The sequence below is a fragment of the Scophthalmus maximus genome, chromosome 1, assembly GCF_022379125.1.
Source record: "Scophthalmus maximus strain ysfricsl-2021 chromosome 1, ASM2237912v1, whole genome shotgun sequence".
In the NCBI taxonomy this organism is placed as follows: Eukaryota; Metazoa; Chordata; class Actinopteri; order Pleuronectiformes; family Scophthalmidae; genus Scophthalmus; species Scophthalmus maximus.
In genome coordinates, this window is record NC_061515.1 from 4,720,362 (window position 1) to 4,745,141 (window position 24,780).

The window sequence follows — 24,780 nt, forward strand, 5'->3', positions numbered from 1 at the left end:
CAAACGCAGTTGCTGCCGTGAAAGTTGTTCATTTGCTCTTCATATTGGTGTCGTGTCACGTCCCCCCCCCCCCCGTTTGTATAAGTCGTGAAATGCCATCCATCCACGTGTGTCCCACAGAGTCTCACCAGCAAACAGCCGTGTCCTTCACAGCTGGATTGGGTTTTCCGTGCACCAGTGTCCGCTTACATCCTCGAAAAACGGAAGAAAGAAAACCCCAAACCTCCCGGCTCCCAGCGTGTGGGCACGAAGGAGCGTCACCGCCTTGTGCAGGCGACGCGGTGAGCGGAGGCGTCGACCTGCACCTCCTCTGCCCCGTGGGAGTAATCCTTGACTGGCGGATCCTTGTGGCCGGCAGGGAGGATGAGAGTCTGCTGATTACACTGATTAGTTCCACCTCTCCCCGGATGAAGTCGGTGTGAACCCGCTCGGGTCGGGCTACGGCTGCGAGAAGCCTGCAAGTTAAACGTCTCTGTTTCCTCCATTTCACGACTCGTTGGAGGTGAAGCTGCTGTGTCGGAGGTTGGAGTTATGCTCCTGCTCCTATCGGGATCTTCACTAGGAAACATCTTTCAACAGGTGAATTATGCCAAATCAAACGGGGGGGGGGGGGGGGGCAGAGCTTAATGTTGTTTTTGTTTTTTTATGGTTGCCTTTACTTCCGCCTCATCATCTTCATCATCTTCATCATCTTTCTTTACCCAGAATTTGAGTTCAGTACTCAGGTTGTCTACAGCCAGTCAGCTTTTTGTGAGGGGGATGTATTTGGATGTCCGTCTGAACTAGGGCTGCAACTAACGATTCTTTTCATAGTGGATTCATCTGTCGGTTATTTGTTCTCGAATGATCCATTAGTTGTTTGGGCCATAAAATGGTGAAAAGTGTCGATCGTGTTTCCCAAAACTCCAAGACGATGTTTTGTTTTGCCCACGCACCAAAGATATTCAGTTCACTGTCACAGAGGAGCAAAGAAACCAGAAAATATTCACATTTAAGAAGCTGAAATCAGAGAATTTTGCCTTTTTTTTTTTCATAAAAAACGACTTGAACCGATTAATCGATTATCAAAATAGTTGGCGATTCATTTAGCAATCGATTACTAATCGATCATCTGCTGCAGCTCCAATCGGAGGCATGCGATGCGTTCAAAGCCAAAGTCAAAGTCTGTCTTTGAGAACCTGCTCGCTGTAATACCGCACCCGCCAGCACTGGAGTGGAGCACGTTTAGCAGGCCAGCTACGCTCAAGTGAAATTAAACACGTCAGCTGTTTCTTATTTGTGAAACAAAAAAAATTCTCTCCAATTCGTGCCGCGTGAATTGCCGGCTACCGTGGATCGCTTTCCCTTTCAGTGGAGACCCCGACGCAAGCTGACTCAAGCTAACCGACCTCATGAGGCCCAGATCGGTCTCTCCGCTGAATGGACGCATGTAGGAAGAAGCGTAGTAAGCGACATCAAATCAGACACAGCAGGGCGTCATTGTGTTGCATCTGAAAGTTACTGACCGCTGAAAAGTAATCACGGTTCAGTAAAACGCCCAACACTGTTCGTCGGACAGGAAAGACACTTCCCCCTTTTATTTTTTCAAATGTCCGTTACCTTCAAAGACCTAAAGCTCATATTAACGAGTCGGCGTGTGAATATACCACGGAGAGGCGGGTACAGTGTCTGTAGTCGAAAATGTTGTTTTGTTTTTTTTTTAACTTCCTGAGTTTCACACTTTCATTTCACAGGTTTTCACGCAGCGAAGGAAACGGGGGAGGGGGGGGGGGGGGGCTGACGGAGGAGCGAGTCCCGCAGCCACGGAGAGGCTCGATGGCGTCTGGTTCAGGTGCAACGCACGGCGCTCATGTGGAACGGCACGCGTGTACCGTCGCCCAGGCAGCTGCGTTAAAGAGAATCCCCCCCCCCCCCGCCCCCCCGCTCATGCCCGACGCTTCCGTGACCGCCGACAGGTGCCCCCCCCCCGAATTCATCCTCCCCCCTCGCACCGCGCCGCTCAGACGTTGGTGCAGTTGGTCGAGGGCGGCGTGTCCGCCTTGCTGCGGATCTCCTTGATGTCGTTGAGCGGCGAGTCGCTGGCGCCGATCTGGCACTTGAACACCTGCTTGTAGGCCTTCCGGAAGTTCTCCGACAGGAAGGCGTAGATGACCGGGTTGACCGACGAGTTGCTGTACGCCAGGCAGTGGGCGGCCACGCGCAGCACGAAGGAGGCCTGGTTCAGCGGGAAGGTGCCGAACTCCACCCAGAGGTGGACGACGTGATGAGGGAGCCACGAGAGGCAGAACACCACCACCACCACCAGCACCGTCTGAGCCGTCTGGGGCCGGCCGACGGGGCAGCGACGGGCAAAGGAGAGGAGAGAGATTCAGTCAGTGCCTTTGGAGGGGAAAACAAGCCAACAACACGTTCACACGCTGTTCACAAGTGCTTTATTTGTTAGGATAAAGAGAATAGCGCCCCGGAGAACTTCTCTATCTTAGTGTTCTGCAGCTGCTCTGACAGTATTCTTTCGTTATTGTCATTCAACCGTGCGCCACGACACACCAAACCTGGGAGTTAACTTTACTTTTCACGGCTGTGTCAGGTGAATGCTTGCAGGCTGATCTACACGTCCTGCAGACAGAGCGACGTTGGATCTCGTTCGGAGTTCATCTGGTGAACATGGGAACAAAAATTCTTCTTTTGGCTCTGTTTTGGACCCCTCCTCCTCCCGCTGCATTCGTCACTATTCGCTTTTCTGACTAAAGACGCCTGCTGCAGCTGGAAACATAACTGGCTGACAATACTGCAACAATGCAAAATATGCTAGAGGAAACCGCAGAAGCTCAATAATAATTCTCTGTGGGTTTGCCAGTAGGAACGATCCCTTTTCACATTGCATGGTCCTTGCATCAATTGTTAATTGTTGGAAAAATTGTTGATTAGTGCAGCTCTAAAATGATGACATTGAAAAATTAGCCGTGCCGCACTTCCTGCTTGAGCCAACAGGACACTGGACAGCCGACCAATTTGCATGCAATTCCAAACTCATTCAGGGCCTCACCAAACCCCTAATCGGATCACAGTTAACTGACCGGCACACCACGGAAAATATTTTTATGTGATTAGCGTTTTTGCAGATGCAGTTGCGCTCCTGTAAATGTTTCAATGACCCTAATATATATAGTGCTTATTATTATTATTTATTCAACCGTACAGCGCGTCGATGATGTCGTGCACCTATCGGGCTTACGAAGATGGTTTCGAAAATCTGAGAGCTCACTGCACGTGTCGACACAAAGATCATTCCGTTCTGAAGTTATTAAAAACAACAGGCCGCATGCTATAACTTGCATTTGGCAACCAAGCGCGCACACGCACACACACACACACACACACACACACGCACACACACGCACACACACACACACACGCACACACACATTCCCCAGATGATTTTAAGTAACTCATTTGATGGGCAACTGACGGAACTTCATCTGAGGTGCAATACAATCTGAGTCTTATATTGACCACAGCTTAATGTGACAAGTTGCGGCGAACCGGTTGTACGCAGTGTCTAAGAGGGAAGATGTGGGTGTCACTGTAAAACCTTAGGTCAGACTTCATCAGTAAGCCAAAGGCTAAAAAAACACAGAACCTAATTTTATGCGTCCTGATCCGCTGGGCCGCTCCGCTGCATTTCTTGACAGCAGGGGGATTGATTCCAGAACTAATTAGCTCAACGAGGAAACTTGGTTCGCATTTGATTTTTATTTGTAATTAGATGAATTGTTTTTTCTGAAAAACAGATTGTTAACTTTTCAACTCCGATCAAAACAAATGAACTGTTGGTGCAGTTGTAGCCTCAAACTCTCCACCGCTGAGTCGCAGATGAATGACCATATGTCGGCGCGAATGTTGACACAGTCTGATGAAACGCTTTATGGTCAAGTGGAGTATTGATCTTTCATACAATAAATGTGTTGTGAAACCCGCGACTCATCGATCACATCGGAGATAAACATCCCCCCAACTGGACCTAATCCAATTTTGAAATGAAAGGTCAATATTGGCCTGCAATATCAGCACACACACACACACACACACACACACACACACACACACACACACACACAGAGCCAGGAACAGGGACAGGTTTCCCACAGTTTTTCGTGTTGCAGTATGTTAACAGCCTCGCTCTGTTTGGATAGCCTCCATAACACAGTCATATCTTCACCTCCTCCCCCGGAGAGCCATCACTTATTAGAACTTATAAAAGCGTCAGCGTCGCCGCAGAGGGAAAGAAATGTAATGAAATAATAATAGAGAGACAAACAACATCTGTGCCTTTCAACCCCCTTTCCTCTGCAGCCATGTTGTCTCTACGTGTATGGGGGGGGGGGGGGACTACATAAAAATCACTATTAAAACAAATCATTATCATATTATTTTTTTTGATGCTTCCATCCATTGCGATGACGTTAACCTCGGGAGTTGGGTGCATCGCGATCAACGGCGATTCTCTGCCGAGTGCAATGAGACGTAAGAGCGCACCATGCGGAAATCGCGACTGGAGCGCGACATCTATGTTTGTTTTTTAATGTATCAATTCAACGGGCGTCAATAAGATGTCTTAATACTTATCTAGTGTTTAATACTCTGGACCGTGTCGCGACTCCGATTCGCTGTCGCAGAGTCCAAGGCACTAGTCCAGAGTGATGTCATTCACCGACAATTCGGCAAAAAATGATTTACAACTTTTCATAACACATTTGAAATGTTCCGCTCTATTGTGTGAGTGGCCTGCGTGTTGTGTGGATGCCTCATTACCAACTACTGACCTTTTAACCTCTGGTTCAACCCAACACATCCATTAAAAAAACCCACGATTGCTCGCCAAGTTAAATGAATCGCACGACTCCGGTGTTCCCAAGAACATCAACCGGAACAATATTTTTCAGAAGAGCAGACGGCTTAAGGAAGGTTTTCTCATTTGAATGTGGGTGGGTGTGTGAAGGGTGATTAAAAAAAAACTCAGAAAGAAGTTTGTCTGGATTACACAGCAGCGGTGGGAGCAACCTCCCCTCCTCCCAGCTGTCAGCGACACCATGTTTCACAGGCCCGGCGGTGAGCTGCTCCACAGCGGCACAGATAGAACTATTGATTTAAAACACTCTTCTCTGAACCCAAGTTCCCTCCACTCTTCATCGAGGACACTGTGTGGCCCACTGTGGGTTGTTCATTCGTCTCATTGGCTTGCAAACACGGCACCAATACTTGACGCTCGGAGGCGGATGTGTCGTCGTGAATTTGCCTCTGGCGTTGTTCTAGTTTCGGGTGCAAAGGAGCAGTTTCACAGTTTGGAAAGCAAAAAAAGCTTGTTCTGTTTCCTCAACTGCGACGGAGAAACCTGCCGGTCACTGCGCCTGACAGTGTCCCGCACCCACGCTGCAATTACGTAACATTACGGTTAAATCATCCAGACCATAATAACAAGCAAACAAGTTGGATGGGAAAATTCAGCTGCAATAAACTCTTGGTGAAACTAATGACGGCGTTCATTAGAGCGGATGTGTAAGAGAAACGGCTACAGCTGGCGGCTACTGTGTGTCTTTAAACGCAAATCCCTCCAAATAAATAAACATAGCAAAATAATCATATTGGCGTGAATATAGGATTTCCCCCCCCCCCCCTGAAATGTTTTTTGTTGCTCACGTCAGATAATCTTTGTGAGGGTAGGAAGTGTCAATCTTCTGGGACGCTTCTAAGAATCAGTCGAATTTTCTCTTTCTCTCTTTCCATTGTTTAGCTTTAATTAAGCTGCATGGTTGTCTGAAAGCTTGTGTGGTGTTTTGCTGAAAAATCACGAGGACGAAATTAATAATTCGGACCGAAACCGCGGAGTTGAAGAGGGAGCTAAGCCGGAAGAGGAAGCGCTTTGGATCCATCAGTCGAACTATACGTTTCCGACCCTCTGGGCAGCGGCCAAAAGAATGGGATGGCGAAATACATGCGACCGTAATGAATTTCCCTCCGTAGAGTGTCGGAAGTCGAGGCTAGAAACAGGGGGTGAAGAGTTTGGGCACCGTCCGTCGGCGGTTTTCCCGACATGTCCAAATGGAAGAGCGAGGAACTCTCAGGGAGGGATTCTAAATCCCCATCTGGCCTTGGGAACCGCTCTGGACCCCCCGGGTTCACAAGGGCCTGCTTTGCCCACGCGGCCACCGTGACCCGACCTCGCACACGTGGAAGAAAAACAGACAGGGCGGCTAGAATAGAAGTTCAGAGCATCTCCGGACGGCCGTTCCTGCAGAAGTGAACCGGAGGGGAGAGATCTGTCAAACAGCCAAGAAACACATCCGTCAGGGCTGATGAGATTATGAAGAGAGAAAAAAATGAGAAAAAAGATCCTAACCGTCTGTGAAATGATGTGAAATGATTTTGACCATCATCACTTGAGTGATGATGACTCTGCTCTCGTTATATTCATATTATCTCAGGGAAACTTCCCCCCACAGGATGAGTGTCAGAGTGTTTCCTAAGCTCAAGAAGTCATTTTCTCCAAAGCAGATGTTGGAGAAAGAAAACGAAGGGGGAACTGTCTTGTAGTCGGGGACAGAAGGGGAGATAATTTAGGGCAATTTAAATGATGTCAATGAGTCGGAATAATGGTGGGTTGTGATGGGATGCTGTTGTGTGAATGTCGCGATAACCTCCTGTACAACTGGTGGATTGCTAATAGTTCTATCTGCTGCTTCTGGGTTTTTATGTTAAGCTTCGTTAACCGTTTCCTGGCTGCATAGATACGTACTGAACCGATACAGCTATTGATCGCCTCGTCTAAGCGTCAGCACATGAACAGTTAATCTCTATAAAGTATTGAATTACAGTTATTCGCATAATTTCACATCGGTAATTGTGGCCGGATTGTCGACTGTGATGACAAGCGTCATTATGGCGACATTGGCCGCCAGCAACACAGTTGTGGTGTGTACTGAGTTTACCACAGCGCACACACACACACACACACGCGCACACACACACACACACACTCGCTCGCTGCAACAGAACGGCCAGGTTACGTTTGTGCCGCCTCTCAGTTGGAGTGAGGAGAAAGCGGCCGGTGAATCGAGTCATCATGGGACGTGCAAATGTGACAGGTGTCAACAAGTTGTTTCCTCTCAAAAAAAAAAGAAGGTGTTTTGCCCGGATTGGACCTCTGCATTGATTTCACACCATGGAAGGATGTGAAAACAGCTTTGGCTGTGGAAGATTTCCTTCCACGGCTACCATAAACCCCCCCCTCCCCCCCGCGATTAAAGCATGGACGTATCCATCAAAGCACATTCATATTCTCGTCAACCCCTTCCGCCTCCCGTCTGACCTGGAGTACTTACCACCCGGCTTCATAGCACAAGGCAATTATCAGGACCCACGCTTGCTGGAACGGACCGGCCGCGAAGAACAACGGAGAGGCAGACGGACGGATCGGCATTTAATTGGGAGCGACGGCAGACAACTGGCGAAGCCAAATCACCTCCGCCAAGCACGACGAAGACTACAGGTCACAAAATTGATCGCACGTTGACCTTTGACCCCTCTGCTCGAGTGTGGCGGTCAATCGTCGGTATTGTGGCATTGATAACAGCCAGGGTGGAAATAGTTTCCTGACTTGGGGGAAGTTGGTGTCACATGTGGCACCGACAGCCTCCAGTCCCTCTAAGCTGTGATGTATATCTTTGTCGGGGTCGAGAACACGGACCCTCTGCGTTGAATCAAACCATTAACAGCCGACGGTCAACAGAAGAAAAGGGGCTCCGTGAACCATGGAATGCACCGATCCAGAGAGATGAAGGGTATATTTCAGTAAAGGTTTTACTTATTTCAGTAAAGGTTTACACTCTGTGCCTTTTTGGTTATGATTTAAATAAAGACTGACACCATTCATCATCACAATCATGACCATTTTTAGAATCGTCATGGCAGATAATGGCGTAAAAACACAATTCATGGGTTCAGACGGTCACTTACAAGGGACATTTAATGCAAAATGAGTATTTTCAGTGATTTAATCTCTGTTTTAACCGGATTTTCTTTCTCTCGCAGACTGGACACTTCAAAACATTCCGCCGCCACGTGTTCAACAATTCGACGGTAATTCAACAGGTATGGCGAAATCGCCTCTGCTCCTTCTCTGTCACTGGGTATTTATTCAGTGTTTGTACGATTACAGTCGGACGCCCAGCCCCCCAAAAGACAGGAACACTGTACTGTACATACCTTTTTCTTGGACGCCTCTGACTTTTTGGACATATTTCTTAGCTTTTTGTGCAAGTGGATTAAAACCTGTAAGTATGAGGAAAATACAGGTAAGTATGTATATTTTTAATGGTTCCATCATGAAGTGACCCGTTGACCCCCCCCCCCGTGATGAGATATTCTTATTTCTCACCTTTGCATAGCAGAAGGAAATCAGCAGCAGGGGCAGCACGTAACCGAAAACGAACGTGCACACCACGTAGACCTTCTTCTGGTTCTGGTCCGGCCACCATTCCCAGCAGAAGGTGTGATTGTCCCTGCGGAAGATGTTCTGGTAGTACATGACGGGCGCCGCCATGGCCAGGGAGAGGAGCCAGATCAGCACCACTCCGGCGAGCGCGTGGCGCGCCACGCGGATGGAGGAGGACTTTCTGGAGTGCACGATGGCGATGTATCGGTCCACGGACATGGCGGACAGCGTGAAGATGCTCACCAGCATGGACACGGTGAAGAAGTAGTGGATGAACTTGCAGATGAACGCGCCCAGCACCCAGGTGGGCATCATGTAGATGGTGGACTGGAAGGGGATGCAGAAGAGCAGGTAGGAGAGGTCCGCGATGCTCAGGTTGAGGATGAAGATGTTGGTGGTGCTGCGCGGCTTGCCCGGCTTGCTGCGCGCCAGCACCGTGATCACCATGGAGTTGCCCAGCACGCCCAGCGTGAAGATGAGCCCGAAGACCAGCAGCGTGATGAAATTATCCGTCCCGATGCCGAACAAAAGTTTCTGGTCCTCCTCCTCCTCCGCCGCCGGCGCGCTCACGTTCCACGACTCCTCCGGGAGCCAAAGAGACTCCGATAAGTTCATGGTTGTTCCTCCCCCCCCCCACTCCCCCCTTCTTATTTTAAGATGAACGTGAAACGTTGACCCTATGGGAGGTCTGCGCGCCGCTGCCGCTTCATGACACTGGGGTTGTCAGAGCAGGGGTCTGCGGTCCGGTGCGTCTCCATTTGCGCTCCTGCGCAAATTGCCTGTATCTTTAATCTCAAGCTCTTTTTCTAGGGAATCCTTTTGTTTTATGCTTAAACCCTCTCACCGGTAAAAAACAAAACAAAACAACAAACCCCCCAAGGCTCCCTCGTCCTCCAGTCTGGAGTCTCCAGTCTGGAGTCTCTCTCTCTCTCCTGTGCGCACCTGACGCGTCCGCGCACCGACCGCGCCGATCCGACTCTCTACCCTGCGTCTCTGCGCGCTCGGATTCGTCCCTCCTCACATTATAGCAGTGGGCTGGGCTGCGCCCACTCACGTCAGCACCCAGTGGACCACCTCCCAACACATCCTAAGTGGGGGGGGGGGGGATTTTTTTGTTCTTCATCTGGATGTATTCTTGTTCTGCACCTGTCTGAACTCATCCCTGCAATTTAGATCACTGAGGGTAATGGCTTTTTTCTTATAAAATATTTTTGTGATTTTACTTTTTCTTTTTTGTGTCCGGGCCTTTGTCCACTTTTATTTCTGTGCGCGCATGAATGAAAAGTGTATCTTGAGCAGAGACTTGTTGGTGTAAGGGAGAGGTCCAGTGAACGTGCTGGCAAACGTGGTTGTGCTATCATGAAAGAATCAACATTTCACAATAGACTATTATGCTTAAAAATACAAATGGATTCTATACAGTCTTCATATCATATTTAATCTGTCTTTGCAACAGTGACCAAACACCGTATAACAGAAATATTCAGAAACCCAATTGTTCGTTATTTCAGACTTATAGATTCCAGAGTGGACTGTGAGTCTGATAAAGGTGAAGCTGAAATATTGATGAGAAAATTCACAGAATAATCACGTTTGTCACATGGAAATGATCTGAATTTCGATCAGAGGATGAGATTCAAAATTGGGGAAAAATCCTTCCAACGGTTTTCATCCAAGGGCCAAACTGCCGTGCTCCCTCGAGATGTGCAGATGTGAATGTCAATCACAATTTCCCAAAGCCAACAAAAGCATCTGTCTTCATTCTGATTGGCCGCTTTGAAGCCACAGTCCACAGTCTGCTTCTGACAGACAAACAAAAAAAACACAACTCGGTCGATGAGGTGGATTCTGATCACGTCTGGCACATAAACGATTCATAGATTATCAAAATACTTTTGCCCATTTATTTTGTTCAGTTGACAAATCGATCAAGTGACAGGTAATTTCAGCTCTAATATTCATGCAATATCCAATGGAATTACCAAACTGCACGTGAATCTCAGCCTTACGCCTGGAGCCGTGCATTCATCCATTCAGTTTTTTGAAATGTAGCCTTTCAGTTAAAGATTGTGCGCTCTAATACTCACCAGCGACAGTATTTATGGCTACAAATTAGATGAGAGACAGTGACCTACCCCGGGAGTTACGGCACAACATTAGCTGTCATTGGGAGTCGTGCTGGCTACCTGGCGGAGGGAAAGTCCAATATGCGCTCTACCTTTTAGCTCTGCTTTTGGTCTCCACCGGCCTCTGGGAGCAACGTGCCACTAAATGCAACGACATGCGTCCCAGCTTGACGCCCACTGGTTAGAAGGAGAGAACAACAACGGTGAAATTGTGGGCTCTGCATGCGGCGAAAAACAATGCGCTGACACCCTCATTTGATACATTGTCGTAAAAAAAATATGTGATTACGGCTGCTTGAAGTTTCTATCGGGGGAGAAGGTTCCGTTTGTGAAGGTGGAGTGTTTTTTTCCCCCCTCCCTCTCTGTCGGTTCAGTGCCTATCACTGCTTCCACATCTAATTGCCCACATCTTGAAAGAGTTTTACCGGAAAGGTACCAGAAGAGCACAAGTACAAAACCTTTCATCAACTGGATCCAATGTTGTATCACAGTAATAGAAAAAAGAAGCACACTGGATATTTTTCAATGTCACGGGAAACTACTTTCATTCTATCAAATGCAACCTTGTATCAGCCACATTTGAATGTGAGGCGGCTCTTTTTTCTTTCTTTCTCCATTTGGTTTTACAGCCTCTCCTTTTGTTAGCGTATTCGATTTTTCACAAATGCATCTTGGATCACTGAGACAAACTTGCTGCAGAACTCTCCTTTTGGAGAGAGATTGCATCCATGTCAGAAGGCATGTTCCTTCTCGCCTGTCCATTGTTTGCCTTCCTGCTCCTCCACTGACACCTTTTCTATTGGGTTTTTTTTTTGTCCCATTAGACTCAGCTGAGGTGGAACATGAAGCGAGCGCAGGTTCACCGAGCTCCGGCGGTGGCGGGACGGCAACCGCAGCTGAAAGGCGCGGGTGAGGACGGGTCAGGGTGGACTAATTCAGCGGTCAGGCATTCGGGAGCTCGCTACATGCCTCCCAGCGAACAGAGACAGTGCTGAGAGGAGGCACGACAACGGCCATCCATCCAGTTTGGACATGATCAGATTGCATGTAACCTCCTAATGTTCGGGTGTTATTGTTATTCAAAGGTCAGACGCACAACAGCAGCCAATGCAAAAACCCATGAGAAGGTTATTCTATTGTAATATGACCATATGGAAAAAAAATTCTGTAAACTATTGACATTTGCAGAATAGTATATACACATATTTGCTGTCCTTGTAATTTCTGTGTGTGGATGTTTTTAAATATTTCCTGTGATATGCATTTTTCTCTTACTTCTCCATCTCAGTAAGATATGTATTATTATTACATTTCTGCCTCGTTCTACTTTCCAAAATATAGAAACGTGCTGAGCGTCCTCTCTCTCTTTTCAATTTGTTGGTATACCACCAACCAATCTCCAAAGGCAACCTGTAGAATTCCTGACAGCCAATATGAAGGAATATGTTTTGTTGATGAGTGGACCCACATTTTTCGTTTATTCTAATAAACTATTCCACTTGACTGCAGGTGGCGCTAAGTGACGCGGGGGAGGCAGAGAGACGAAGAAGAAGATGAAGACCGCGGGCAGGTAAATGCAAATGTAGACGGTGAAGGTTTAAAAAATGTTGGCTTGCAAGTACGAAAGTAAGAGAAAAACAATCCATATAGACTCAATAGCAGCCCGTTATTTTCTTCTTTTAAGGATATTTCATAGATACCTTCCACTAGATGGGGCTATTTTATATTGAAGAGTCGTGTTGAAGACTTTCTCGTTCCTGCTTCACGTCTATTTGAGTGTTTATGTTCTGCAGAATCACTGTTTTCCTCTCTTCCGTGTGTGTTTGGTGGGTCGCCATCAGAGTCACGCAGGTTAATCTCCGCAGTTTTCAAACAGCAATTCCATGTACGGCTGCAACATTTGCAATAACCGCGTCGGGATTCGTCCCCGTGTTGCCAGTTTACAGAAAAATTGTGCTGTAAATGTGTTTTCATGGGTCATTTTCCGGTTTTGCTTCACATCAGAGCAACATTTTTTGTCCGGTTTGTTTGAGCCGAGGAATTCTGCTTTGTGCTGTCGCAATGAAGAAGGTTGATGAGGTAAAAACATACATCCTTTATATCCAACCATACGACCATAATCTATCAGCGTCATCATTCAGGCCCCCGTGTGAGACGAGCCTTTGTGTGAATGGTTTTTGTATTTATTGCCGTGACTGGCCAGTGTGAGAGATGCTATCTGAGCCCCCCCCCCCTCTTTCAATGTGATTAAACCAAAGAAGGTCAAACCAGGCGATGTTTCATATCCATCAGGTTTCTTGGAGGTCATTAGCCAAATGTGCAGAGATCAGGTGCAACTGCACATAGTGCGCCCTGAAGTGCCCTTTCTGCGGAGGTACCTTGAGAAAAAATATCGTAACTCTGACCATTCAGAGCAACTTTATGTAAGAATGAGACAGAAAAAGCACGGTGAATGGCAGCGCTGTATGAAAACTATGACTTGTCCTGTAAAGAGCTTTGAGCGGTCAATAAGACTAGAAAAAGCGATATATAAATATCGTCCATTAACCATAGCTCAAAATACCCAACGGTTATGAGAATAGCCTATCGTGTTATGCACATAACAGCCTGAAGGATCATAACCCTTGTGAGAGGAAGATACATTTCAAAGCGTTGACTCTAATTTGTCAATTTGTGAATTATATTGCCAGACTGTAACTGCTTTCAAAGAATTCACCTATTCATAAAGGTGATGAGATTAATCGTGACATTTGAAGATCTAACTTGATTAAGAGCGACAGCACATTTATGCCCGTAGGTGCCAATTATTTATAAATCATTCAAGTTAAGTTCCAGGATATTTGCTCTTATTTCTTCAGTCAGTCACCCGGACACACGTTTACTTCCTGACATCTGCAGTATATGGCCTATTTATGGTGTTGTCGATGTGAACAAACCTAGGGGACAAGCGTGACAGCGCAGCCGCACAATCTCCTAACTACATCTCAACTAACCTTTTAGTTAAGGATGACAGGAAATCCATCTTGCTGCCGTATGCATGAGGACTTCCAATCAGGCTAATTACATTCCCGACAAATGCAGATGAGAGCAAGACACCTGAAATTCATTTTCCACCAAGCAATCACACTAAACATCCAAGGGATACATGAAAACATGAAATCACGAGGATGTGTGTCTGTGTCAGACCTGCGATTCCCCATCTGTCCTCGTCTGCGACTGGCCGAAAAGGAGGATATCGTGATTTGAGGAAATATGAGCCCATGCTTCTCGCTGGGCAATAAGCATATGTCCCCGACGTAGATACAGAGATGACAAAGAACCCCCACCTTTCTCAGACTGACTGTGATGGATAATCCATGCGGTGTTTTTGGCCCATTACCTCAACTGAGGCCTGGCTATCTCCATGACAACAGGTTACTGTATCACCGTCCAAATCGGCCCAGGCTCTAAGCTAATGGGTTATTGTTATTATATGACTGACAATGTCGGGTCATTTTCTCTGCCTTGGGCTGATCTCCCTGATAAGCAATCGAATTGTTGATTCTGCCAGCGACCCCCCCCCCCCCCCCCCCCCCCCCCCCTATCAGGAGCTCTGAGTCAGGATGGGTTGGACCCAGCCCCCTTCTCCCCGGATAAATTATCCAAGGCTATATAATGTCTCTGGCAATCAGTGCATCATCATATTACAGCATCAAATCTGATCATCTTTGAGCACGATTTTCCTGTGGCTCGAATGTGATGAGACCAAACATTGCCACTGGAGAAATTCAGCGCTCAAACTGCGTTGTTGTCAAACTGCCAGAACTCTCTGAAGCTTTTAAAAATATTTTGAAATGATGTGTGAAATAGCATGTCCTGGGGAGGAACTTCCTGGATGACCACTGGTAATTCATCTAGCATCATCAGTATTTTGGGCTATCGACCAAATTGCTGCAAAGCTAAGTATATTCTCATCAGCCTAAACTGTACATTAGATAATCTTAGCATGCCAACACATAAAAAAACACAAACTATGTGTGCTTAATACTGACATGTTTACATTGTTAATGAGCACATCTTAGTACAGTATGTTGACATTAACACGTAGCTCAAAGCAATGTTGGTTCCTACACCCGAAAGGTTCCTGACCCTTGTTTGACGAATAATTGATTGATGAGAGGTTAAGAAAATTTTAGTCTCTCTTTTGTCCCATTGCTTCAAGAGATACTTTTTTCCTACACTGACTTTAAAAAGTGACATAAATTCACGGCCAACACAAAGAACATTGGTCTCTCTTAGACTTTGTCCTGTCGTGTCGACACAGCTCTTCCTCACATTAGTATATATGAAATATATATATATATATTGTTGTTTTCAGTTTTGCTCCGAGGGGATACAAGTAGTATTACTTCATCAGTCGGCAGCATCAGTAAATGGACGGTGCAAAAAATTATTCATATTCATATAATTGGGGAACGTTTTTCTTCAGGACGACACGGATATGAAATATGGATGAACCACTAAAAGGACAGAGAGATAACACTTCAACAGCAAACAGCATATTTCTGTCTTGGAGATATTGTAATTTAAAATTTGTACAAACTGCATTGACTGTCAGTCTATGATTTGATTTGTGACGGCAGTAAACATTTTCCTGAGGAGTTGATGGTCTCAATCTCTAGTTTTAAGTCATCTTCAATACAGCATGATGTTCCTTTTGTAAATTATGGTCCCATTGAGAGTACTATAGATGTAAAGCACGGGGGCGTGGATACCGAGGGATTGACAGCTCGTACTGATGTGGCTGATGATCAGTGTACCTGTCTATGCAGCACACAAACAAATATCATGTAAATGTATTTTGAAGACATCTAACACCAGATTATCAAACCATCAAATATTACAGTATGAGTAGACCTCACTAAAGCATGCTACTTTGATTTGATCTTTATTTATCTCGAACCGATCACAATGTATCAATTACGAAATAGAAAAACAAAATATTTTCCACGACATAAATCTTGTACATACATTATTTGGGTTCGAGAAGGGACAGAAGGAAGCAGAGGCTTATCTGGTCCTGTGACCCTTACTTAGCCTAGTAGCAAAACTACAAAGCTATAACAATTCAGTACATCCACAGCAACATGCAATCATGTTAATATAGTGGATCGAGACCCTCTGCATGCTGCGAGGAGGTTTCGATCACGGACAGAGCAACGCAAGAGTTGAAATACCGCACCATGAACTCTGGTGAATTTAGACTTTACCATACAAGGTTGAAACTAGGCCTCCCAGACAGACATCCATCGCCCAGAAGATATCTGCATCAGGACCTTGACCTGTACACTTGAATCTTCTTCCCTGGAAGTGAACGCATCCCATGCAATGACGCATGTGCACCTGACATGTCCACACTGGGAGCACCCGCTGTACATAGTCAATGTAAAATCTTACTACAACAACGACCCTCGGCTCACTCAGAGCAAAACGCCAGACTTTTTGATGGCTGACTCGTCATTTTTCTGTCACATTTCAAAAAATTCCATAAGCCACTGGATGATCATTCCAGTGCATCACATTTCAAAAAATCCATAAGCCACTGGATGATGATTCCAGTGCATAACCCTCTAACAAAACGCCAGACCGTTTTTGGTTGACTTGTCATTTTTCTGTCACATTTCAAAAATCCATAAGCCAGACTTTTTTTTTGTTTGACTCATCATTTTTCTGTCACATTTCAAAAAAAAAAAATCCATAAGCCACTGGATGATGATTCCAGTGCATCACCCTCATTCCAGTACCATCACCCTCAACCGAAACGCCAACATTTTCATAATTTTTCTGTCACATTCCAAAAAATCCCTAAGCCACTGGATGATGACTCCAGTGCATCGCCCTCCTCCTGCTCCTCCAATGCGCAATGCTCGTCGTGCACAGACGTGCGCCAACGTGCCCTTTTAGCCCAACATATCTTGGCGGAGTGAAAAAAAAGAAGAAAAAAAAGGGGCTGCGTTCCGCCCCACCCCTTACAAACATCACCATCATCACCACTGTACCTAAATCAGGAAGCACCGAGATACGTTTGTGTGTGTGTTTTTCTTTTTCCTCTTTCACCCCCGTGTTTTTTGTTGTTTTTGTTTTTGTGTTGGTGCGAAGGGGAGACGACGGGACCACAGAGGAGGAGGAGGAGGAGGAGAAAATGCGTAATTGTTGACGGACCAACGTCGATCACTGAGCTTGGAGGAGGAGGAAGAAGAAGAAGAAGAAGAAGAAGAAGAAGAAGGAGACTGACAGTTGGTCACATCCAGTACAAGGGCGCAGCTGTGGATGCGTTTGACGCAGACCAACCGGAGTCGGGTACGTGCACTGGTTACACACACACACACACACACACCGAGAAGCAAATGCAAGTGAATAAATGAAAAAAAAGACAGTAAATTAAACACTTCAGTGCTTTATTATTATTATTATTATTATTATTATTATAACTATTATTATTATTATTATTATTATTTAATTCTCTCTCTCTCTCTCTCCACGTCGACTTGTTGACGAGTGCGCAAGAGCGCGTTCTCGTTCCGCGACCTGCAGCGGAAGTAGAAGAAAAAAAAATAAAAAAAATATTGTTGTTTAACAACGAGCATCACCGTAGTGAAGTGAAGTGTCACTGCGCTGTCATGTGCCTCCCCCCCCCGCCCCGCCCCTCTCTCTCGTCAGAACCAATCACAGCGAACTTATCGAGCAATTAAACGCTCCTCGGCGTCGTTTCCATACGACGCGAGGTGCCGGACGACGAGCGGAGAGCCGGCGACAGCCATGAGACAGTCCCCTTCACATCGGCGTGCGTGCAGTAAGCCAGGCGTGATTGTATCCCGGTGGCATTCACGTTTTTCTGTGTTTGTGTGTGATCGCTTCACGCTGTTTTGCGAACCCGGAAACGACGCTGCGCGCTGGTTGCGGACAGGGAAGCCGCCCGCTTTGTTTTTCAAGCTATAGCGGGCCTACGCAGTGTTGCGTGGCTCGCATCGTATGCCGAATTAATCAGCGGGTCGAGCGGATTCTTCTGATACCACACTTAATGTGACACGAGGTGCGGCGACCTCCGTTAAAGCGTGTTTTCCTTCGAATTGGGAGATTCTAAATGGGAGTCTGGCGCAGGACACGGTTGAGGCTGTGTGGAAGGGGGATATTAGCAGAATTGGCAACTCTTGACTGTTTAGCAGTGGTTTGGTGACATGGTTGTTTAAATGCATCCAGCTTTCTCAAGCAGATCTCAGATCATTTAAACACATAGTTATTGATCTTACACAAACATAAACATGTTGTCATGTGACATTTAAAAAATGGCCGGTGCACCTGAAGCATCAACTTTGTGAAATGTATACTCATGTTAAAATGTTGGAGACGTGTAATGTCTGCGGTCTTTTCTAACGCTTCCTGAATTGTTTTTCTTATTGTCTCCATACACTGTATTTTTTGTTTGTTTGTCTTGTCTTGACCAGTGGATAAATTGGTCTGGCTGAAACATATTCACTGTAATGTCCTGGAACGGAGGCAATTAAGAGACTTACGCCACTTCCACTTCTCCTCCGAAGTACGTTCAATGACATTGCCGCTCACCATCTCCATAAGGTAACATATTGACTATGCATAACTAACTCATAGGTCCCCACTTCAAAATCACCGAACTACCCCTTTAAGGCGAGGACCGGTCAGCTGCGAGCTCCACTTTTTTCTCATATTTACTACTATCTCCATAAGGTAACATATTGACTATGCATAAGTAACTCATACGTCCCCACTTCAAAATCACCAAACTATCCCTTTAAGGCGAGGACCGGTCAGCTGCGAGCTCCACTTGTTTCTCGTCTTTACACGGAGACGGCGAAGGGGCCTGCGACAGACACAGTTCACAGGCTTCATAGGCTTTTAAGTGTAGGGGGGGAAACCAAAACAGCTGTTGGTGGAAAGAGCAGCAGCATGTGACACCAGCAGAAGAAGATCCTCCCCCTCCTCCCTGGGCTTTGAGCTATTTTTTTGTTGTTGATTTGGTATATGAAAAAAGAAAGATTGGAGCCCAAAGCTGTAGCGACGGTCTATAAATAAAGTGCTCACACACGAGTGGCCTCTTATGTCTGAGCTGCACCGTTTTCATTAAGGCCTACAGCGACGCGGGGGGGGGGGGGATACTCGGCAAGGTAACCTCTGACTCTTGTTTGATGCAAATTACACGTGCAGTTTGATAATCGTCACACTCTTTTCCCATCCTCCCCTTCCGACGATTATCCACGGGTCACGAAGCAAATCGTGTTTGCTGAAGAAAAAAAACAAAAAACGCGGAATCTCACGTTTGGATTGCACCATGAAACTTGGAATCTCACGCCGACGCGGTCACGGCATTGTTTTAACATAACACGGTGCACGCTGGGATCTTTCGCCTCCGATACGGATTGGAGCGGCGGTGATGGAAATCTCTTCGGTCACGATCGAATGGATTTTTGTGGAAAGTCGATCATCATGAAACTAGAAAGAAAAAGGAGCTTCAAGTGATGGCGTTCGAAAACGGAAGAAAGGTGCCAACAAGTGGAAGCTTTAACCTTCACCTAGTTCCAGGAGAAAGCTCTTGTTTGTCTACCTGCATTCCTTTGCCTTTCACAGGATTGGCCTCAGCTCAGCCTAGAGAGAAAATGCCAAGAGGTTTCTCTCAGCTGTCACGTGTCTCACTTGGCATTCCTTTGTCGTTATGAGCGAGACGGGCTCTGAGTGTACTTTCGCTGATGTTGAAAGTTTAGGGTGGTCTTTCGCCATTTTCCACACCGAGTGGAGCTTTTCTCTCCCCCCCCCCCTCTGAATGTGCGCGGGAGTGCACTTTGCACAACATCCCCATCGGCTTTTTCTGCATTTTGCAGGTGATGCACTGAGGTTAGTCAACTTCCACCCTCGTAGACTCACAAACTTCCTCCCTCTCTCTCGCTTCCCCCTCCTGTCTGTGCCTGTTCTTGGCAGACAGGTTGAGTCACATCACCTGCCCCAGTATGACGCAATAGTTTTGTGTGTCTTTGCCCCCGAGGCGTGGTGCTGCATGCCAGTGGCCGTGCCCGTGCCAGCTCGGGGTTCCCCGCGGACGGGCGTATCCTGTCGTCTGCAAGCCCTGTAATGTGTCAGCTCCTCATGGCGATCAGAGTAGATGGTCACGTTGTGGAGAGGTTGTAGTTAGGATTATTAGATGGAAAACCCCAGGTGGCAGCGGTTTGTTGCGTCTCTGTTGAGGATGTGTCGAGTCTTTAACGCTTTAGGCTGTATCACTAGAACCCCCCGGGGAGTGACAGGAGAGGTGCCCATGCACAACAAAGCAAAACAGATATGTGCTCGAATTAACAAAGCAAATATCTGTACACAGCATTGGACCCCTGGGAGTGTTAATCTCCCGCTAGTGTCTAACATCCCCTTAGAGCCATATGTGCTGTTTTCAACAGAGAAGTCCCACGGCGGTATTGTCAGAGAGGAAAAAGAAGAAGTTGTGTTCAAAAACAGCTGTCCAGTTGTTTCTACGCCCTGCCTGCGATTGTCTCGTATACGACGGCAGGGATCTGAGAAAGCGGTTGGCTTTGGTGTTTCAGACGGGCAGCTGGAACCCACAGGCTTCTGTCCGCTCAGCCGGACGGCCACGACTGGCCGGCGCTCACAGACGCGGACAAAACTCCTCTGACTCCTCTTCGAGGTTCGCTCGGCGAGTGATTATCCGCGCTTCCAAGTTTTCAGGGATAATCATAGCCAATTGTTAGAGTAGATAAATACATTGAGTAAACCAATTTCTTACATCTGTGCATTTGTGAAAAGAAAGTCACCGTATTGCTCTTACTACACACACACACACACACACACACACACACACACACACAACACACAACACCTGTTGTGTCTACTGTGGTTGCTAAGCTAGACGTGTTGTTTTTGGATTTGATGAATGATCTGTCAATCAATGTTTGACATCAGAATATTGATCAGCAGGTCGCCATTGGCTTGTTTGTCGTTCCTCTCCTAGTATCACCTAGAAAAAAAGAAATGGGTCAAGTGGACAGACTCATTTTGCAACATAGTGTTGTACCCTGTTTCTCTCCTTCACTGGACCGAAGTTACAGTCATAACCTTCTATTCCCTTTCAGTCAGGCCACTCACAACAGATGGATGATGGGATATACTGAATATTCACATCCTGCAGTGCAGCCACTGACCCCAGGGGGCAGAACCTCTGTAGTACTTAAGTGTACCGCGGCTCCAATAGTTTATCCAGACCTTGGCTAATGACTGTGCCTGGAAAACTCTGGATGGGCCCCGAGTTTTTGAAGCTTAGATATGTATGAATAATATATAGTGTGGGAGGAAAAACTGGCAGACTGGTAGTGAATGTTAACATGCCTAGTACTCATATCAATGAGCCAGTAGCTGTGAGATTTGAGGTTTTTGAATAAAGTTAACTGTATCCTGTCTTAGCGTATGTATTTGCAGGCTGGTTTTGATTGTTCACCAGTCAGTGGCAGATTAAGTTGTGCCGTCTGTTTTCATAGTGTTATTTCAGTCAAACCCGTAAGTGTAATGAGCAGACCACTTCTCTGAAAGGTTTTTTTAAATCTTAGAAAGCCTCTGGATCTCCTGACTTCCTCATTACCATGCACATCGAATTGAACATTGAACGGCAACATTGCTGCCTTTCCCCAGCAATGTTAATGCACTGGCAAGTATTGGCTGTGAGATAAATGGGCTAAAATCAACATCAAAAATGTCAATACATGCTTTATATTCAGGCATATCCCCATGTTGTTGTAAGATGTTCTGACGGAGAGATGTTAAGTTAATAAATACAAGCGATGACAAAACAAAATGTGCGTGGCGAAGACCAACTTGCTGCTGCAACCACTATCACCCACAGCTACCCCCATCAACGACACCTGTCACGTTGCCAAAGCCCTGGTCGAATGCGCCCTCACACCCTGAGGCGATGGGACACCTTCGCTCCTACAAACCAGGGAGATAGAAAGTCACGGTTCCGACAGCTCTGTGCCTTTCAGTGAGCTGGCAAAGCAGAAAAAACAAAACAACTGGTCACATAGAGGCACACTTTCAGGGTCTACTGTATGTAGACTCCTAACACAGGCATAGGACAAAGGTTACGCAACCTTCCTTGCTCCTCAAACGCAAAGGGAGGGCGGCAGAATCTCTGGGACCCTGAAGTCCACAGGACTGCACTATTTCTGCTAGGATTGCTTTCAGCAGCGGATTGTGGGCATGAAGGGGCTCAGGCACTCAAGCAAATCCCGGGAGGGACCACTAGATATAGCCATAGGCCATACCATAGTAAGCATATTCCCTTAAAAATGTATCAACAGTGGATGAGAACCTGCGACAACCCTTCAAAATCAATATGACAAGCTCATGTAGACGCATTTGTGCAAAGGCAAAGGGCCTTCTCCAACAGCTCCTGCAAAAAAGGACAAACCTTCCACACCGACATGGAAGAACATTTAGTGACACCACTGCTCGAAAAAGCCCACACACAAACCTCTCGTGTGCGAGGAGCCGTTTCAGGAAGCGTTGTAGACGCAGCTAAACAGAAACTAGCTGACCGGAGACGCTGGAGCCAGCAAGCACGTGGAACAGGGCACTCGAGATCAGCACTCCGGCAGACAGCTGACTGAACTGAGGCTGTTGTCACCGACACCAAACAAGAACAGTTAAAACTGAGATTGAGCGAAACGGCGAAACAGCTACTGTAACTTCAAGGGTGAGGTGTTGTTAAATCAGGGTGTCCCATACAATATGTGTTGCACCAAGGGAATCAACTGAAAGGGAACGCCTCCTTGTTGCCTTGTCGTGGCCTCCAGACGTCTGGTATGGGGCCCTTTTTCATACATCTTCCCATGACGTCTGTTTTTGTTGAGGAGCAGCAGTTGCATTCCTTTGTTTGTCGTAACTAGTTGTTTATTCAGTTATTCGGTATTACACTTTCGCCGTCTAACATGACATAGCCAGACGAGCCGGGGCAGAAAGAGGAGGCTTCCTTGCAGCGTGCACTCGATCACTATGCAAGCAGTTGCCCTCTCTCGGGGATAGAGGATGACCCTTCACCCCGAGTCTCTCGTTAAGTGTGCGGCACTCTCACAGGTAGATAGGCAGTGTGTGACTGTATTGCTATTTCTTCCCGCCCCACCCCACCCCCACATGTTCCGTATTCATTACGTAATCGACTCTCACAGTAGAGCATAACGTAGAGCGGTCACTGAGGGTTAAATGAAGTCGTCGTCTCGCCTGCACAAGAGCGAAAAACTTCCAGCGAGACGAAGGAAACCAGGCAAATGCACTTGTGTTCCAGCTCCTTCCAGCCGTAGGTGTAGCCTGAGCAATGTTTTTGTCACGTAGACTTTGTATAAAGAGGTTTATCAGCTGCATGGTGTGCAGTGTTCTACTGCGCAGGCTTTCTAATCGCATCAAATATGCCAGCAGTGGTTATGGTACACATCCACTGGTACTACAGGCTTTGTGAGGGTTTTTTTTTTTAATCATAGGTACTGGGTGTGAACATTTTCGTGAGGACATGGGCTAAGTAGAGATGGCTGCAAAGAATGTGTGCATACCTGCAGTGTTGAACTACTCCAGAGGAGGAGAGAGGTGTTATCTGTTCGTCCACGCAGAGTTGCTTCAGTGGCGAGAGCCAGGGAGATGTAACATGGAGACAGAGTGTATATTTTGCTGAATATGTGCAGGATAGCTGCAGCACGGTGGCCAGATGAAGTGTATCATATTGTATTGTTATGAAGAAAAAGTTGGGGTTTTTTTGTGTTAATAACATGAGGATATCTTGCTACCACATGAAAAACAACTTTTGCATCATAACGTGATGCAGAGCCATTTTTATTTCTCTGCTGTGGCAGCATTAAACTGAATTAATACAGATGTTGCATAAATCACTTGATTATTTATCGTGGGAACTTTTATTTACATTTATTCTACTAGTGCACATAAATTAAGTGCACATGATTTGCCAAATGTTTGACAGATTTCCCGGTTATAAAATTGTGATCAAAGGACTTTATGTTCCCTTGGCAAATACAAAGTGACACATCTGTATGTTTTTTATACGCATGTGCAAAACAGTTGAGCAAAAGTAATAAAAATGTGCAACACTCTCAGTGGTGCCAAAATTGTTAATTTAAAAAATCTAAAAAGCTGACTTATATTGACTGTCAGTAACAGATGTACAGATATCAATTTTAACGATGAGCACAGACGGGACAGGAACTGAGAAAACACACACACACACACACACACACACACACACACACACACACACACATTAGTCCACACACTGGTCACTCGAATTCCACGATATCACATCTGGTAGCCAGAGATAGCATCTCTCCAACAGACACAGACAGACTTCAGATCAGTGTGCAGAGTCTTTTCCAGTCTATCCCTCTCACAGTGTGTCATATTTGGATTTTTGCTGTAAGATATCCACAGTTGACTAAACCAGTCATGACCCACCTATAGACTGCCGGGGTCCTTATGGAGCTGCCGGGACTCAAGGCAGCTAATAGCAATGACCTTTTAACTTGAAATGAACTTATTGTGCATATTGTAATAACTCAGTTTCCTCTACGAAGGTATTTTGATTTAATGCAGCTCTAACTGAACCACTTACAACAAGTGACCACTGCATAAACATTATATTTTGCAAAGATGTACATGCATGTTCACTGAAAAATGGTGCAGATATAACACTCCTGATTTTTTTTCCGATTTCTTAAGAGTTAGATGAGAAAACATATACCACTCTCATGTACTGTGCGTCAGTTACTTTAGCTCACCGTGAACTCCGCAAGCAAGGAGAAGCGGTTCGCTTGGCTCTTTTCACACCAACGCTAACTTTTTTGTGACATGGATGGAACCATTTCTCGGCGACCAACAGTTTATCCATCCACCTGCCACCTCTGCGCAGCGTCGGTCCCCTGGTTGCCAGGCAACCTCGCAGAGACGACAAGGTTCCGGGAAGACACTGTACCCGGCTGTTGTCCGCCAATAGAAATACTTACAGCACTTACAACACCCGCAGATTCGCGGAAAAACCACAAATTCTCATTTCCTACATTTGCACCCACCCTTCCTCTTGTACGATGGGTTTCT

The 24,780-nt window shown here is 46.3% G+C and overlaps 2 protein-coding genes across 4 annotated transcripts in view; one reads left to right on the forward strand and one right to left on the reverse strand.

Annotated features, from left to right (window-relative positions):
- Nucleotides 1-1,947: 1,947 nt before the first annotated feature.
- LOC118313923 (galanin receptor type 1-like) lies at nucleotides 1,948-9,498 on the reverse strand. Its single transcript, XM_035639916.2, has 3 exons — nucleotides 8,435-9,498; nucleotides 8,263-8,328; nucleotides 1,948-2,320 (listed from the first exon to the last, which is right to left on the reverse strand). The coding sequence occupies exons 1-3, from the start codon at nucleotides 9,104-9,106 to the stop codon at nucleotides 2,000-2,002; spliced, it is 1,059 nt and encodes a 352-aa protein (XP_035495809.1). The 5' UTR covers nucleotides 9,107-9,498; the 3' UTR covers nucleotides 1,948-1,999.
- Nucleotides 9,499-16,641: 7,143 nt separating this feature from the next.
- LOC118290167 (myelin basic protein-like) overlaps nucleotides 16,642-24,780 on the forward strand; it is a 40,965-nt gene continuing 32,826 nt past the window's right edge. The window contains exon 1 of one of the 3 annotated variants that reach the window (XM_035617659.2): nucleotides 16,642-16,956. Coding sequence is in view for 2 of the 3 variants with exons in the window: in XM_035617750.2 (XP_035473643.2) it covers nucleotides 17,416-17,449 (34 nt within the window). In the remaining variant the exon portion in view is untranslated. Of the gene's footprint in view, nucleotides 16,957-17,299; nucleotides 17,450-24,780 lie in introns of those variants that run through there. The other 2 variants (XM_035617830.2, XM_035617750.2) reach the window with 2 other exon arrangements.